The 13435-nt window shown below is 40.4% G+C and overlaps 1 protein-coding gene across 2 annotated transcripts in view; it reads right to left on the minus strand.

Annotated features, from left to right (window-relative positions):
* Positions 1-3458: 3458 nt before the first annotated feature.
* Positions 3459-13435, minus strand: part of GCN1 (GCN1 activator of EIF2AK4) — a 44600-nt gene continuing 34623 nt past the window's right edge. Inside the window, exons 49-58 of one of the 2 annotated variants that reach the window (XM_049805269.1) lie at positions 12873-13142; positions 12476-12589; positions 11722-11952; positions 10905-11098; positions 9582-9696; positions 8342-8438; positions 7246-7391; positions 6544-6648; positions 4785-5003; positions 3459-4170 (exon numbers count right to left, since the gene is read on the minus strand). In XM_049805269.1, the coding sequence (XP_049661226.1) occupies positions 4045-4170; positions 4785-5003; positions 6544-6648; positions 7246-7391; positions 8342-8438; positions 9582-9696; positions 10905-11098; positions 11722-11952; positions 12476-12589; positions 12873-13142 (1617 nt within the window). In that variant the 3' untranslated portion in view covers positions 3459-4044. Of the gene's footprint in view, positions 4171-4784; positions 5004-6543; positions 6649-7245; positions 7395-8341; positions 8439-9581; positions 9697-10904; positions 11099-11721; positions 11953-12475; positions 12590-12872; positions 13143-13435 lie in introns of both variants that reach the window. The other variant, XM_049805268.1, reaches the window with a different exon arrangement.

Consider the following 13435-nt stretch of genomic DNA (forward strand, 5'->3'; position numbering starts at 1 on the left):
AATACTTCTGATCAACAATATGGCTAATGTCTGTGGTTTTAATTCTAAACCTTCCTTAATCTCAGCCTTCAAAAAAGTATTCTAGCCTTCAAAGCTCACCCCTGTGAAGTCCCACACATCCTGAAATCCACTTAGATGACCTCCATTTCACATTCACTCTGCAACTCATTCATTTAAAACACCACACCCTATAGCTCATTCTGCTTTATCCTCAAATGTATGATGTAGCTGAGGAGCAGAAGAAAGGCTGGAGTGTTACCAGACATGAGTGTGTGTTATTTAACAGACTTATGGTCACAGATACCCTGCTAGAAAAGGGTTTGCAGCTAGCCCAAACCTAGCCCAGTGCTAAAGCAACCCCCACCACGTATCACCCACCCCAGTAAAGCACTTGGGCAGCCCATCGTATAACCCAGCACGTGCCCCAAGCATCAGGGTAGCCAAGGACACTGCTGGGCTGCAGGGAGATCCCTTGAATCCAGCATACAAATCACCAGCTCAAACCCAAAATGATAATGACTCCTATTACCTTATTTTTTAAGCTCATGAAACCTCATCATGTGAAAGGCATGAGATGGCATGATATTACCTAATAAAACAGACAGTATAAACTGTGACTTATCTAAAAAAAAAAAAAAAATCAAAATATTTGAATATTTTATGCTTTCACCTTTGTCTCTTTTCCATTGAAATTTTTAGCACTTTTTAAGTTTAAACACCTCATGAATTATTTTTTGATCTTCTTGAAATACACACAGTTCAGCTGTCACTCAGAGACAGTTGCTTGACAGTTCAAAGATGTTATCACAGTCAGTTGTGGGGAAAAATTATCTTTTACTGACAACTAGTATTTTTAAGACATTTGAAATGAGAAAAAATTTAATTCTTTAGTCTCCAAGTTGGCACAATCAACTTATCAGATCTCCTGTTGCAGTAAAAACTATGGGTACGTTATCTCTGATGTATTGTACTGCAGTGTATAAATAGTTTAGTGAAAAGTAGCTATCAGAATCCAAATTCAGCGTTTTGCTGTAATTGAAAAATCAGCATATTCTCAATAAGTGCAAGTGAGCTCCTACCTTTTACTCCTCCCTCAGAAACAACTAAACTGAGTGCAGAAATTCAGCTGCTGTGAGGAGAGATGAATCAGTTTTTCCACTTGCTGCTACATAACGTGGAAATACAAATCATCAAAATACTCTTAATAACAAAAGCTCTTACTGGCTAAAATTAACAAGCTAATAACAAAGGCTTCTATTTAACTGTAATTTTCTTTCAGATGTTTATGTGGAGCATCAGTTAGAATCCAAGATAAAATAGGTAAGCCAAGGTGCCCACAATCAAGAGCCCAAACAGCCATTCTTCAGAGAAACTTACAACTTTTTTCTTCCTTCCCATCTGCAATGACAAAGCAAGCGATTCTAATACAACCACAGAGCTTTTTGCCACCTGTCTAGTAATTTTTGAATGCCATAAAATTTTGTACATGTTTCAGCGCACAAAATTTTTTGCATTGCATGGTTTAACTGCTGTTCCTCTGTTATCCCACAACACAGCTAATTCATTATAAGTGAAACTAATTCCAGTGCCCCGAGACTGCCAAATTCTTAAAAGCATTTAATTGAGTTTTCACTCTTTGATTATTACTAATTCAGCGCAAAATACATAGTTTCAAGATGGTTTATGATTTTGGAAGGCAAAATCAGAATTAAAACCCACCTTCAAAAATGCAGATAAATGTTATGAAATAACTGGAATACAATTTCAGTAAGACCAACTGGAAAGTACTGCAATTTTGTAGAAATAGCCAACTGCATAAATACAAGATTGGAGATAAATAGCTAAAGAACAATTTTGCAGCTCGACTTCATAGCTGATCACAAACTAAACATGTCAGCAACACTCTGCTGTTGGAAAAAAACAAAAAGAACACCCAGACCTTGCGTTGGGTTAGACAACATGTTGTGTGTTACGTAGGGCTTGCAAAGCAGTACTCTCCCCTAGAAGACCTGGTCCAGCAGTAGACACCACGAGGCAAATATGAATCAGACTGGAACAAATTCAGAGGGCAGCAGCGTAACTTTAGAAAAAATGAAAATCTGTGAGAAAAGACTTAGAAAATCTAAAGTTGCTTCATCCAGGGGTAAGAACACTGAAGTGACGATGCGGTTGCTGCAAAAATGAACTATTTTCAGTGTCTGTGGGAACAGGACAAGCAGCAATGGACTCAAGTACCAGCAAGGAAGATTATTATGGGTTTTTTTAGACACGAGGCAAGCTCTGACAGTCTGAAAAGTTTATATAATGAAATAGATGGCATAGAGAGGTTATGGGATCTCCATCATAGAACACTACAAAAAACAATTTTATGGAAATCAGTTAGGAATGGTTCAGTTGGAGCTGAACCTATCTTAGGTAAGGGGTAAAATAGCCAATTTTCTCAAGTCCCTTCCAACAGTATTCCAGTGACTCCTACAGCAAATCTCTGTTGCCAGAAGCCTACAGCACAGGCTTGGGAACTGACATAACATCAAGAACGTTTTGACAGGTTCTTGTACTTTTGACCAGAAGAACAAAGCACAGCACTCCTAAATATCTACTCGAGATTGTATCTTGCTGTTTGAGGCATTAGTATGGTGAAGATAAAATGTTTTTCTGTTTGCTGTAACTGCCATAGCAATCAGCAAATTGGTTCTAGTGGAATGTGTGTTCCCATGTGGTTGCATTTTATGCTCTCAAATTTTAGGATGCGTAGTGTTGTGTTCTTCTCCCTTCATCATGGTTTGAGCCATCCAGTTACATGCAAGGAATGTTCCCACACACATACCACCCACCTATTTGAAACAATAAATCTTAATGCTCTGGCTTCTCAGGTGCAACCAGCTTCTGTGTAGTTTCATAAAATAGATAAGGCTCACTTAACTATTACTCTACACGGAATGCACAAGCTCATTTTTCCTTCTAGAAATTTGTATTCTGCAACAAGATTTTTACTATTTCCATCAAGTGGCATAAAAGGTATTAGTAAATTAAAAGAAATTTTTAAAAAAGAGGTATATGTGGCCAGGTGAAATAAAATGCTGCTTTCTTGGAGCAGTGCAACTCATTGACAAAAAAAAAGTAAAAATCTGTATGTTGGAAATGCCAAGTATCTTATCAAGCCTTTGAAGACATAAAAATAGAGGACTTTTCACAAGTTGAATAACTAAGAAGCTGTCTGTAGTCAAAAATACTTTGGAAATTAATAGGAGTAATTACTTACAAATTTCATTAAATGTCAGTTCTGGCTTGGTGTTAAACCCTAACTTGCCTCAGTTTTGCAAAAGGTTTTTATAGATTACAGTGCTACCCACTCTACAAACTGTATACCCTAGAAAAAGCAGGTCCAAAAAGTAAATCACAGTCTAAAAGTTTGTTGACAAATGAATTTGTAAAAAGAACAGTTTACACCAGAAAGATCAAAGTCAGAGCCTTTATTAAATGTTCCTTCTTTAAACAGACTGCATTTAATCCCCCTTTCGCATTTGTGATCTAAGGCTATTTTAAATACTTTGTTTTACAGGGATTTTCAGTCTTCAGAACCGTCACAAGCAGCAAGTTAGCAGTACACAAAAACAATACGCTTTAACTTTCACCAAGTTCTATTCCTGTGTCATAGGGTCCGTGGAAAAGACCAACAATACTTTCAGTACTGGAGTTTTTGCACAGACCCTGGAAAGGAAATAGGTGTCACCAGAGTTTAAGCCTGATGTGCTCTAGCCACATCTCACAATTGGCCACAATTTACTAGTATTGATTAGTATATCTGTTTCTTGCGCATTATCTGTTTCAAAAAGGGGACCAAATTTTCGATTTTCAGCTAATGTGGGTCTAATTAAGGCTATTCTGGTATATTTGATACTAAAATACTCTCTGGGAGTCCTTTTCATGAAATCCCATCAGAATTAACATTTTCAAAAATGAAAACATTTAAAATAGATGTTTGAGTTGAAATGCTGATGCAGCGGTTGGTTCAGTGTTTTCTTGTCTTCTGGAGCTTTATTATCACGTCAGTATAGTGTCATCTATCTGTTCATCAGAGTCAGCCTGGCCAGCCAGCTTCTTCAGAGATCTCCTGCAGCTTTCATTGAGAAGCTCCAAGCTGGCAGCATCTAGAATCTTGGAAACCGACTGTGGAAGTAAGATAACACCAATTACCAATTCTTTATGACATACCATTCAAAATAAGAATAAATCTAAGTGCCTGTCAAGCTGTATTTATCTAAAATCTTTCATACATACTAAAATCCTTCATCTGGTTTTATGATTCCAGACATGGGAACTATCCAAAAGCAGGTAAGACTTAGAAAAGCAGTCTGGAAATAGGTGTTCAAAGTGGTCCATCCTAAAATTCTCTCTCTAGCACCACTAGTGGTGCAGTAGGATTATACAAGGGACAAAAGCAATAAACTAGCAGTCCTAGCTGAGGTAACTACAGCACAGCAAGGGAAATTTGAAAGGCATTTTGAAAGCAAGACTGTTATGTTAAACATGGGAGGCATGTTAAATACCTTGATTTTATTAATACTGCACCAAAAGGTTGTACAGTATCAGTACTGCTTATTTCTTCAAGGCTTAGCATGAGAATACTGAAGAAGGCTTAAAGGCAAATAGGAATGTCCCACTCCATCTATTCCGTAAGAGACTGCCAGCACATTCTGAGGCTCCAGGCACAACACCTAACCATACGCAGAGCAACGTGACACAGCCTTGTATCAAGGATTACATTTTCTTCTGCCTCATACCTCAAGCACTTCTTCACCCGCTCTCATCTTCAGGAGATTGACAATAGCTTGGTCGCTGTACGCTCTTACGCTGGTGTTTTTGTCCTTTGTGTTGTCCAGAAGTGCTTTGAGAATTGGTTTAATTGTCTGAGGATCCAGTGAGGGAAGATGGTTTTTATTTGCCCACCAAATCATCTTTTCTGCCACTAACTTTATGTCACTGGATGAGTTCTGAAGACACTGAAGGAGACAAAGGTGGACTTAAATTCACATATACCAAGGACAGGTATTTAACACAGTAGGTCATCTTTTTTTCTAATTTAAGTATTTTAGACTATAACAATAATAGCAAACAGTTTTCAACTCATGGGTACACAAGAGACAAACTTGTTAACCAACAAGCTTGACTAAACTGTGTAACAGTAAGCGAAGATGAAACCTTGAAAACAAGACACCTTTTCAAAAGAAAACTTTGAAAAATGTGGTTGACGACAGGGTCACACGCTCCTCTCAACTGCCTCAGGAAATGACAATGACCACTAAGCATGGCAAAAGCTGATAGTGTTAGTACCTCAGTAAAATACACTCAGTCGGCAGCAACAGCCAAGTCAATCTCTGGTTGGAGTATAAGATGCGTTTCAGCAGTGGATTTCATTTAAAAATAAAATAAAAAGTAGAGCTTTGTATTTTTTATTTAGGTCTCAACGCATTTAAAACATGAAAGCTGACATCTGAATGTCAACTGCATTATTAATCCCATGATAAAGGTATTGTGACAATTGTCATACTTAAATTTTATATTTTAATACAATACTATGATACAAATTAACATATAAATTTAGGATTTCAAACAAAAAGTCTGCTTTGAAGAATGATGGCCTGCATCTTGTCAACTTGCATGTTTGGTAGTTTTTCAAGTAAATTGAAAAGGAATGTAAAACCTGAAAATGTAACACATTTATATTTACAATAAAGATGACAGACAAAATAAAAAGCAGCTCTTCTGCTCCAGCACTACCCCTCACTATCTTCCCCTATCTTTCCTAAGACATTAAAAACATCCTGAGGTTCTAATGTTCATCAGACCCTGTCTACTGCAAGGGATACTTTGAGGGGGTGGGGGAGGGGGGAAGAAAAAAAAAAAACCAAAAAAAAAACCCCACACGCCAAAAAAACCAGAACAACCAAGAAAGAAAGGAATTTTGAGGTAGAGTATTTAACAGATACAAATTGAAAAAAGCATTAACTTCAGTACTCTCTTATCTCAGTCTTGCGGACCTACTCCCTTCCACAATAGTGGAAGTAAAAAATACTGCAGCAAAACCAGGTAAGGTGAGAGCTGGTATTTGATGCATTTCTAACAAAGGCTCTCTGACCTTTAGCAACCTTAAAAACCTGACAACTCCCCCCAACTCTTCTCTGCCAGCTGTTTGTTACTGCAAAGGGAAAAATTAATTCATAAGAATCAAAACTAAAGTTTACCACAGAAAGATCAAAAGTCTCATTTCCGTATTGCAGCAGGGAGAGTGGTATGGTGTTCACAGCTACAAAGCAGACCGATAAAGTGGTTCTGTCTGTACTTCACCACAAAAAAGAAATATCTAGATTTTCAGGGATCAGGGGATTTAGAGTTTGCCAAGATAAAGCAACCAAGCTTTTAGTTTTCGTGCTGTGTTACCATACAGAAATTTGGTAAGAGAAACCCACCCATGAGTTAGCTCAAAACAAAGATTCAGATCACATGAGAACACCACCAGGTAGTTATCATAAGAAGTCCTACCTTAATAAAGAGGTTGGAAAGTTTTGGAGGCAGGTTCCCTCCTCCTTCCATGTGGTACTTCATAAGAAAGCCCATCCCTCTGATGCCACTAACTGCAATGGGAATCTTCAACATAAAGACAAAAACTGGTATTACTAGAGCAGCGTTCCAACAGCCTTTATAATTAGGCTCATGGTCTGGTAAGCTTTTGCAGAAGGCTAAACCGATCTTTCAAAAAAACTGTAGCATGCGAAGCAGGAAAACTGGGTTAATGTTACTGGGTAGTATGATGAAAAAAATCATAATGCGAGTATGAGCCCCATGGAATAAAATGGCAGGCCCCACGGAGACCTCAAGTTCCCTACACCAAATAATTCATTCAGCCCTAGATTTAAAGTCTTCCTAAAATGGAATATTTGCACTTCTTGCAAACCTGGCCCATGAATGAGAACTTTAATAGAGAAACAGAAGCGTAATTGACTCCCAATGAAAGCTACTCTGCAGCTGAAGATTATTTAATTTTTGTCTCCAGAGATCAGAACTCAAAGAATCAGGACAGTCGTGTAATTTAATTCTAAAAACTACATCTAGCCAAGGGAGAATCTTCAGATTGCACTTGGGGACTTGTGTTCTGTTTGGTAACACAGAGAACCTGCACACCTTTTAAAACTACTCCCAACAAGCGCTTCCAACAGAACTCGCCCACTCTCATGTAGCACTTACCCTGTCAGCAGTGGCATTGCTGAGGATCATCTCCTGAACGCTGTTGTAGTATTTGGGGGAACACAGCCTGCTAGGAGCAACGTTTACGGCCACAGAGAGCGCCAGGCTTCGTCCATGTCTCACCATCCAGTCAATGCCAGAGACATCTGCTGCAAATGAAAGAAAAGAACAATAGCAAGGCTCCAGCTATCCATTCCTTCTCATCTAAGAAAGCTTTTGTCAGTTTGTCAATTCACTTCCATAAAGTGAAATAATAAGGAGCATCTAAAGCGATACTTGCTTCCTCCGCTCCTCCCAAAAAGCCATACAAACAGTGCTAAAACACAACACCTCTACCAGACAGGAACACCTTCTGGGCAGATACGGAAACCAGCCACAAATAATTGGTATTGTTCAGCCCAGTTACTTCTGATGGTCTCAGTCACGTGTAATCAGCCCCACAATCACTTAGTGCATGAAGGAGCCTGGCATCGGAATTACACAAGCTTTGGCTTTCTAATAAAATTGTAAAAGTCATCTGTAATTGGAAACCAGCTAACAGATTCCCTTTTTAATACCACAGAGGGGACTAATCCCATAGCACTCCCAACCACTATGAGTTCCTCCAAAATTCATGGGTTTTACTAACTGAGAGGCAAATTAGTTAATTCTCCAAAAGCATGTGAAACCATCAGATGTGGTCTGCAATTAGCCTAAGCCAATCTAAGATCACAGTGTCATCAAAAAAGGTGGAATGGCCGTCCCGTCCACCCTGCCCAAACATCCTGTCACCTCCTATCCTCTCTGTGTCAGCACTAGCAATCACTCAGCCTCGCTGGTGCTTTCAGCAACTCATCTGAAAACAAATCTAGGGAAAAAAGTATGGGTAACCCCAAATTACAACCACCACCCTGTGCTCAACTACGTACCACAGTGCACAAATGAACAGCCACGAGCAAAGAAAAGTACTAGAAAATCTAGAGTAGAGATTCAGGTTTAAGATAAAGAGGAGGAACTTCTTATAGTTAGTCACAAAGTTTGCCTAAACCAATGACTAAGAAGGTATCTTCCCCTGCTTTCTGAATCAGTTCCAGTTACCGAAAACAGCTTCACTTACCCAGTAAGTGCTGGTGGAGAACAGTGCTGAGCTCCTCTTCTGACAGAAACGCACACAGTTCTGCTAAGCAGCCAGCTGAGGCCATGCGGGTGGCATCCTAACGAGGAGAGGAAGAAAAGGGCGACACCAGTTGAGCCCACCACACATCAGAGATAAGGAGCAAGAGCAGCAAGGGACAGAGGATGATGTAAAGTAAAAAGAGGAGGAGGAAATTAACATTACTAGTATTTCACTCCTAGTACCTGTGGATTTCTGTCCGTTCGCAAGGTTTCTTGTACATAGTGGAACTTAAAGCAAATCCACAGTCAAAAAAAGCCAGCAGAGACTGAAGAATTACAGACCTTACATAAACTCTGATTTGTTAAATGGAAAAGTGAATGTTGTAAGACGTGTTAAGACTTAAGTTTAGATTCACAGCCTAGAAAGTAGGCGTTACTTCTAGCCATCTCTAGAGGAGCTTATCTCTGTGATAAACTCATACTACTTTTAAATTAAAACTTCCAGGCTTTTGTTGTTTGGCTTGCTTACATAACCATCCCATCACTACTCCTCTCCACCCTGAAACTTACTATCCAGTGGGGATTTTTCAATTTTTCTATTTCTAGACATGCAACTGTTGGCATGTTATGTTGCACAGATTAAAACATAAGAAAGAAATTAATAGATGATTAATTTTAATCTCACAGATGATACTGTTGCTATCTGCCATATAAAGAAGACCCTATATTAAACTTGGAGACCTTCTTGCTCATTGGAGAAAAATCTGCCATTATCTGAAAAATTTCTCACACTAAATGATAAGCCCCACCTGAGAGCCCACAAACACACATATGTGCATATGGTGAAAGTATTGCAGGGTTTTTCCAAGATAAAAAGCAAATCCTGACTTCAGAGCTGCCTCAAACACATTGGTGAGGAGCTGCAGGTCAAACCCACATATACGGTTGCTAAGGAAACATTAAAGTCACAGATTTTCAGAGTCACCAGTGATGGGCTAGGGATCTCTAATTCTTGCACCTGACTCAGCTAACACACTACAGGGCTCCAACAAGATCGATTTTACACACTGTATTCAGTTTAGTGAGTAATGCCCAACCACATGCTTCTTTATGTAAGTTTCTTTCCACTCTATCATTAGTGATTTCCCCCCCAAAGTTATTTTAGAAAATAATTCTGGTAGAAAGTTCAGATTTGAATTTTGTCTACAGCAGGGATCCTTTGCAGCTGGCTAAAGCAGTACCTCATCATGTCCCAGCATCCCTAGAAGCACCGTGCTGATACTCTTCCTAATTGCAGCATCTACTTTTGCACCAGCTCCTCGTGTTACAAACCGCAGAGCTTGCAGCATTGTGTCCCTAGAAATGATCACAACGTACAGTCAGACACTGCCTCTCCCTCCCACCCTAAAAAAGAAATTGAGTCCTGGATACCTGTAACAGTTTCTTACACAGTGGGCTGGTTTTGGCTGGGGTAGAGTTAATTTTCTTCACAGTAGCTAGTATGGGGCTGTGGTTTGGATTTGTGCTGGGAACAGCGTTGATAACACAGGGATGTTTTCGTTATTGCTGAGCAGGGCTTACCCAGAGCCAAGGCCTTTTCTGCTTCTAACCCCACCAGCAAGTAGGCTGGGGGTGCACAAGAAGCTGGAGGGGACACAGCCGGGACAGCTGACCCCAGCTGACCCAAGGGATATTCCAGACCATACGACGTCATGCTCAGCATATAAAGCTGGGGAAGAAGAAGGAAGGGGGGGATGTTTGGAGTGATGGTGTTTTGTCTTCCCAAGTAACCGTTACGCGTGATGGAGCCCGGCTTTCCTGGAGATGGCTGAACACCTGCCTGCCCATGGGAAGTGGTGAATGAATTCCTTGGCTTGCACGCACAGCTTTTGCTTTCTCTATTAAACTGTCTTTATCTCAACCCACAAGTTTTCTCACTTTTACCCTTCCAATTCTCTCCCCCATCCCAACGGGGAGGAGTGAGCGAGCAGCTGCGTGGTGCTTATTTGCTGGCTGGGGTTAAACCACAACACACAGCAATTACATTAATATGCCTTACAGTTTAGGAGACTGACACTCTCTGCACTGCTGAAAATTCCATGCTAGAGAGTATTTCCATGTTTGTGTCCTTGTGTCTGTCTGTTACAAAGTCAATAATTTCTGACTGTTCAAACATTAAAAAATTCTCAAATCGGGAAGTTAATTTCTTCGGGATCTGTGCACTTAGGATATAAGAACAGCTGCATTACTTCAGGTCAGACTGACATTTGATACAGTCTCGTATCCGAGAGTGGGCTGCAGTGGGTTGCTGGTGGGTGTGCAGGAGAGAGGAGAACTGGGCAGATACCAAGCAATGCTTCCCCTGATACGCGGTCACAGCTTAGCTTCTGACCCAAGAAGTCCCCGTCACCCACATTCTTTGTTTTACAACCCTTGATTAACAGTCAACTGCTTTTACTAATAAGTAAATCTCACTCTCAGAATTGGGGGTTTTGTTCACTCATCCTAGCCCTTTCTTTCATCCTTAGTAAGCAGGAAGGTCTGAGATATCACCTTCGGCTTACCTGATGGCAGAGTCATCACTGGAACGAATTCCGTTCAGTAGCTCCGTAAAGAGAGGATCCACTTTGACATGGATAACAATGAGTTTACCGAGAGCATCAGCAGCTTTAAGGCGAACGGCACGGTTTGAGTCTTGCAGAGCTTTGGTGAAGGTTGTTTGCAACTGGGGCAAAAATGGTTTCAGGGCAATCTCAACCTATACCAGAGATGAAAGAAGGGAAAGTGGTGCAGTCGAGTCTGAAACAGTGGCTAGAAATCAAAGCCTGAAAACAGCAAGACCTCTTCTACAGCAGTTATCACAAATAGCCCTTATTCAGATCTAACACACTACTAAAATGGGAAAAACATGAACAATACTTTACCACAAAACTTCTAGCCTTTTCAAATCTAATCTTATTTTCCACATACTGAAATACAAGGGTAACGTTGCTGAAAAATTTTACACTATCATGAACAGCCTTTTGTATGCAGAGCACTAAATAAAAGCTCAGCTCATAGATACGTAAGATGATCATCTTTGGACTTAACAATTCATTAAAATGGTGGACACAGGAGAGATTAATTACATGGTAGTTTTTAATCACTTGCAAGTGGGATCAGCATTTAGCAATATTTCTAAGAAGCCCAGTGATTCAAGTACTGAGGGCTTTTTTGGTAGGCCAGAAGCTGCCGGAAGAATACGATCCAGTTACAGTGCCATTCCTAAATATCAAATCCACACCAGCAGACATCCTAGCTGTATTTACATGAACAGCAAGAGATACTGAAGGTTACCATGGAAAACGTTCACAAACCACGGTCAATTACTTTGAATCTTACCTTAGCTAAAAGAAGGCTTAACGTTTCAAGCAGAGCCACCTTGACATTCCAGCTGAACCGATCTCCCAAGATCCGAATAAGTGGCCCAGTAATGCTCACCACAGATGGTTTAAGAGCTTCAGCAGAAGTCAGCTTAATAACCAGCCCTAAGGCCTTTGCTGCCTCCTCCTTCTGCTCTGGATTACCAGTTAAAACACCTTCCCGCAGCACCAGGAGTATGGAAGTCACTCCCTGTCATGAAAATTGGATAAGAAAGCTTAGAAGCTAAGATGCAAAAAGTATGTATCTTATTTTTTGCTCCTGTTATACACCAGATGCACAAACGTGGAGAGTTTCTCTCAATTTCCTGTTGACCTTCAGCTGCCTGCTTCCACATTTACAGATCTACTTTTATTTGGTTTGATTTCACGCATCTAGGCTTACTAAGCCAGTTGCTATGAGAAAAGTGGTGGCGGCTCAGGGAATTTATAAACCAGAGAAATTTGGCACAGAAGTCCAGCTTTACTCCCCCACAAAAAGCAGCCAGCGACCATGACTTACATGCATAACAGAACTGTCAAAGATCTTGTTACAAGAGGAGTCTTCTGTAGGGTAACTCAAGAGCAGCAGTAACCTACAAAAAGTCTCTCCAACGTACAGGTTTGGAATGCCCAAATAGACACTGCTTCTAATAGCTGTAAAGTCATATCAATCAGTTCCCCCAAAAGGTGGGTATTACGGCTGTGACAAATCCACGCTCATTCTGATCCTTTACCTTCTTCGGAATACAGAATCCTGGCACATGCTCGCCTTTGGCCTCATTCCCTACAATTCGGATATCCTTGTGCAGGTCCTCAATAAGAGCAAGCTGGTTCCCAGCATCTAATTTCTGCAGGAAAGAGGGGTAAGACAAAGTTGAGACAACATGGCAACCAGCTATTCTTTGTGAATTCTTCTCAGGTGTGTCAAGAGAAGACACCTGTTTCCTGCCTCCTCGCTCACAAAGCTGAAGTCAAACTCGTCTTACAACTCTCAAATCTTTGCAGCACTTGCAAATGTAAATGTAGTTTACAATCAAAACCGAAGGTTCAATTTAGGCAGTATTTTACCAGCTATCTCCATTTCCTCCTTGCCAGGCATTACCACCGTAAACTTTTTAAGCTGCTTCTCACCTTGGTGATGGAATTAAGTGCATCCCAGCTTTCATTCAGAACTACAGGGTTGGTATCGTTAAATAAACGTATCAAGCCTGAAACCAAGCTCTTGAGATGACCAGTATAGTCTGCTTTTGTCTTGGAGCAGTAGATATTCAGAATGACAGCTGCTGCCTGTCTCATTCCCAGCTCAGGGCTGCGGGTAGCTTCTAGTAGATCTTCAGTTATAATTCTTTGTCCAGCATCATCTTCCACAGACAGGATTACAGACTGGCAGTTTGCCATCTCCTAAAGAGTCCAAATTAACTTTACATTAACTCTCAAATAGAACAAAGGCAGATTTAGCCCCGGGTTTCCCCATATGATCCACAGCATTATGTCTTAGAGAAATACTACAGCATATCCCACTTGCTAATCGTTTCTCATTAAGTAGCTGGTCACATCACCATTAAAGGCTCGATTCAGTCCTGGAGCAGAGATAGGTGTATAACCAACTCTCAAAATTTAACAAGTGACCAAACTCTGCTAACCTGATTGCTGCACAGGTCACTCTCCAGCCGAGGAAGGGCTAATTTACAAAA

The sequence above is a fragment of the Accipiter gentilis genome, chromosome 7 (genome assembly GCF_929443795.1).
Source record: "Accipiter gentilis chromosome 7, bAccGen1.1, whole genome shotgun sequence".
NCBI lineage: Eukaryota > Metazoa > Chordata > Aves > Accipitriformes > Accipitridae > Astur > Astur gentilis.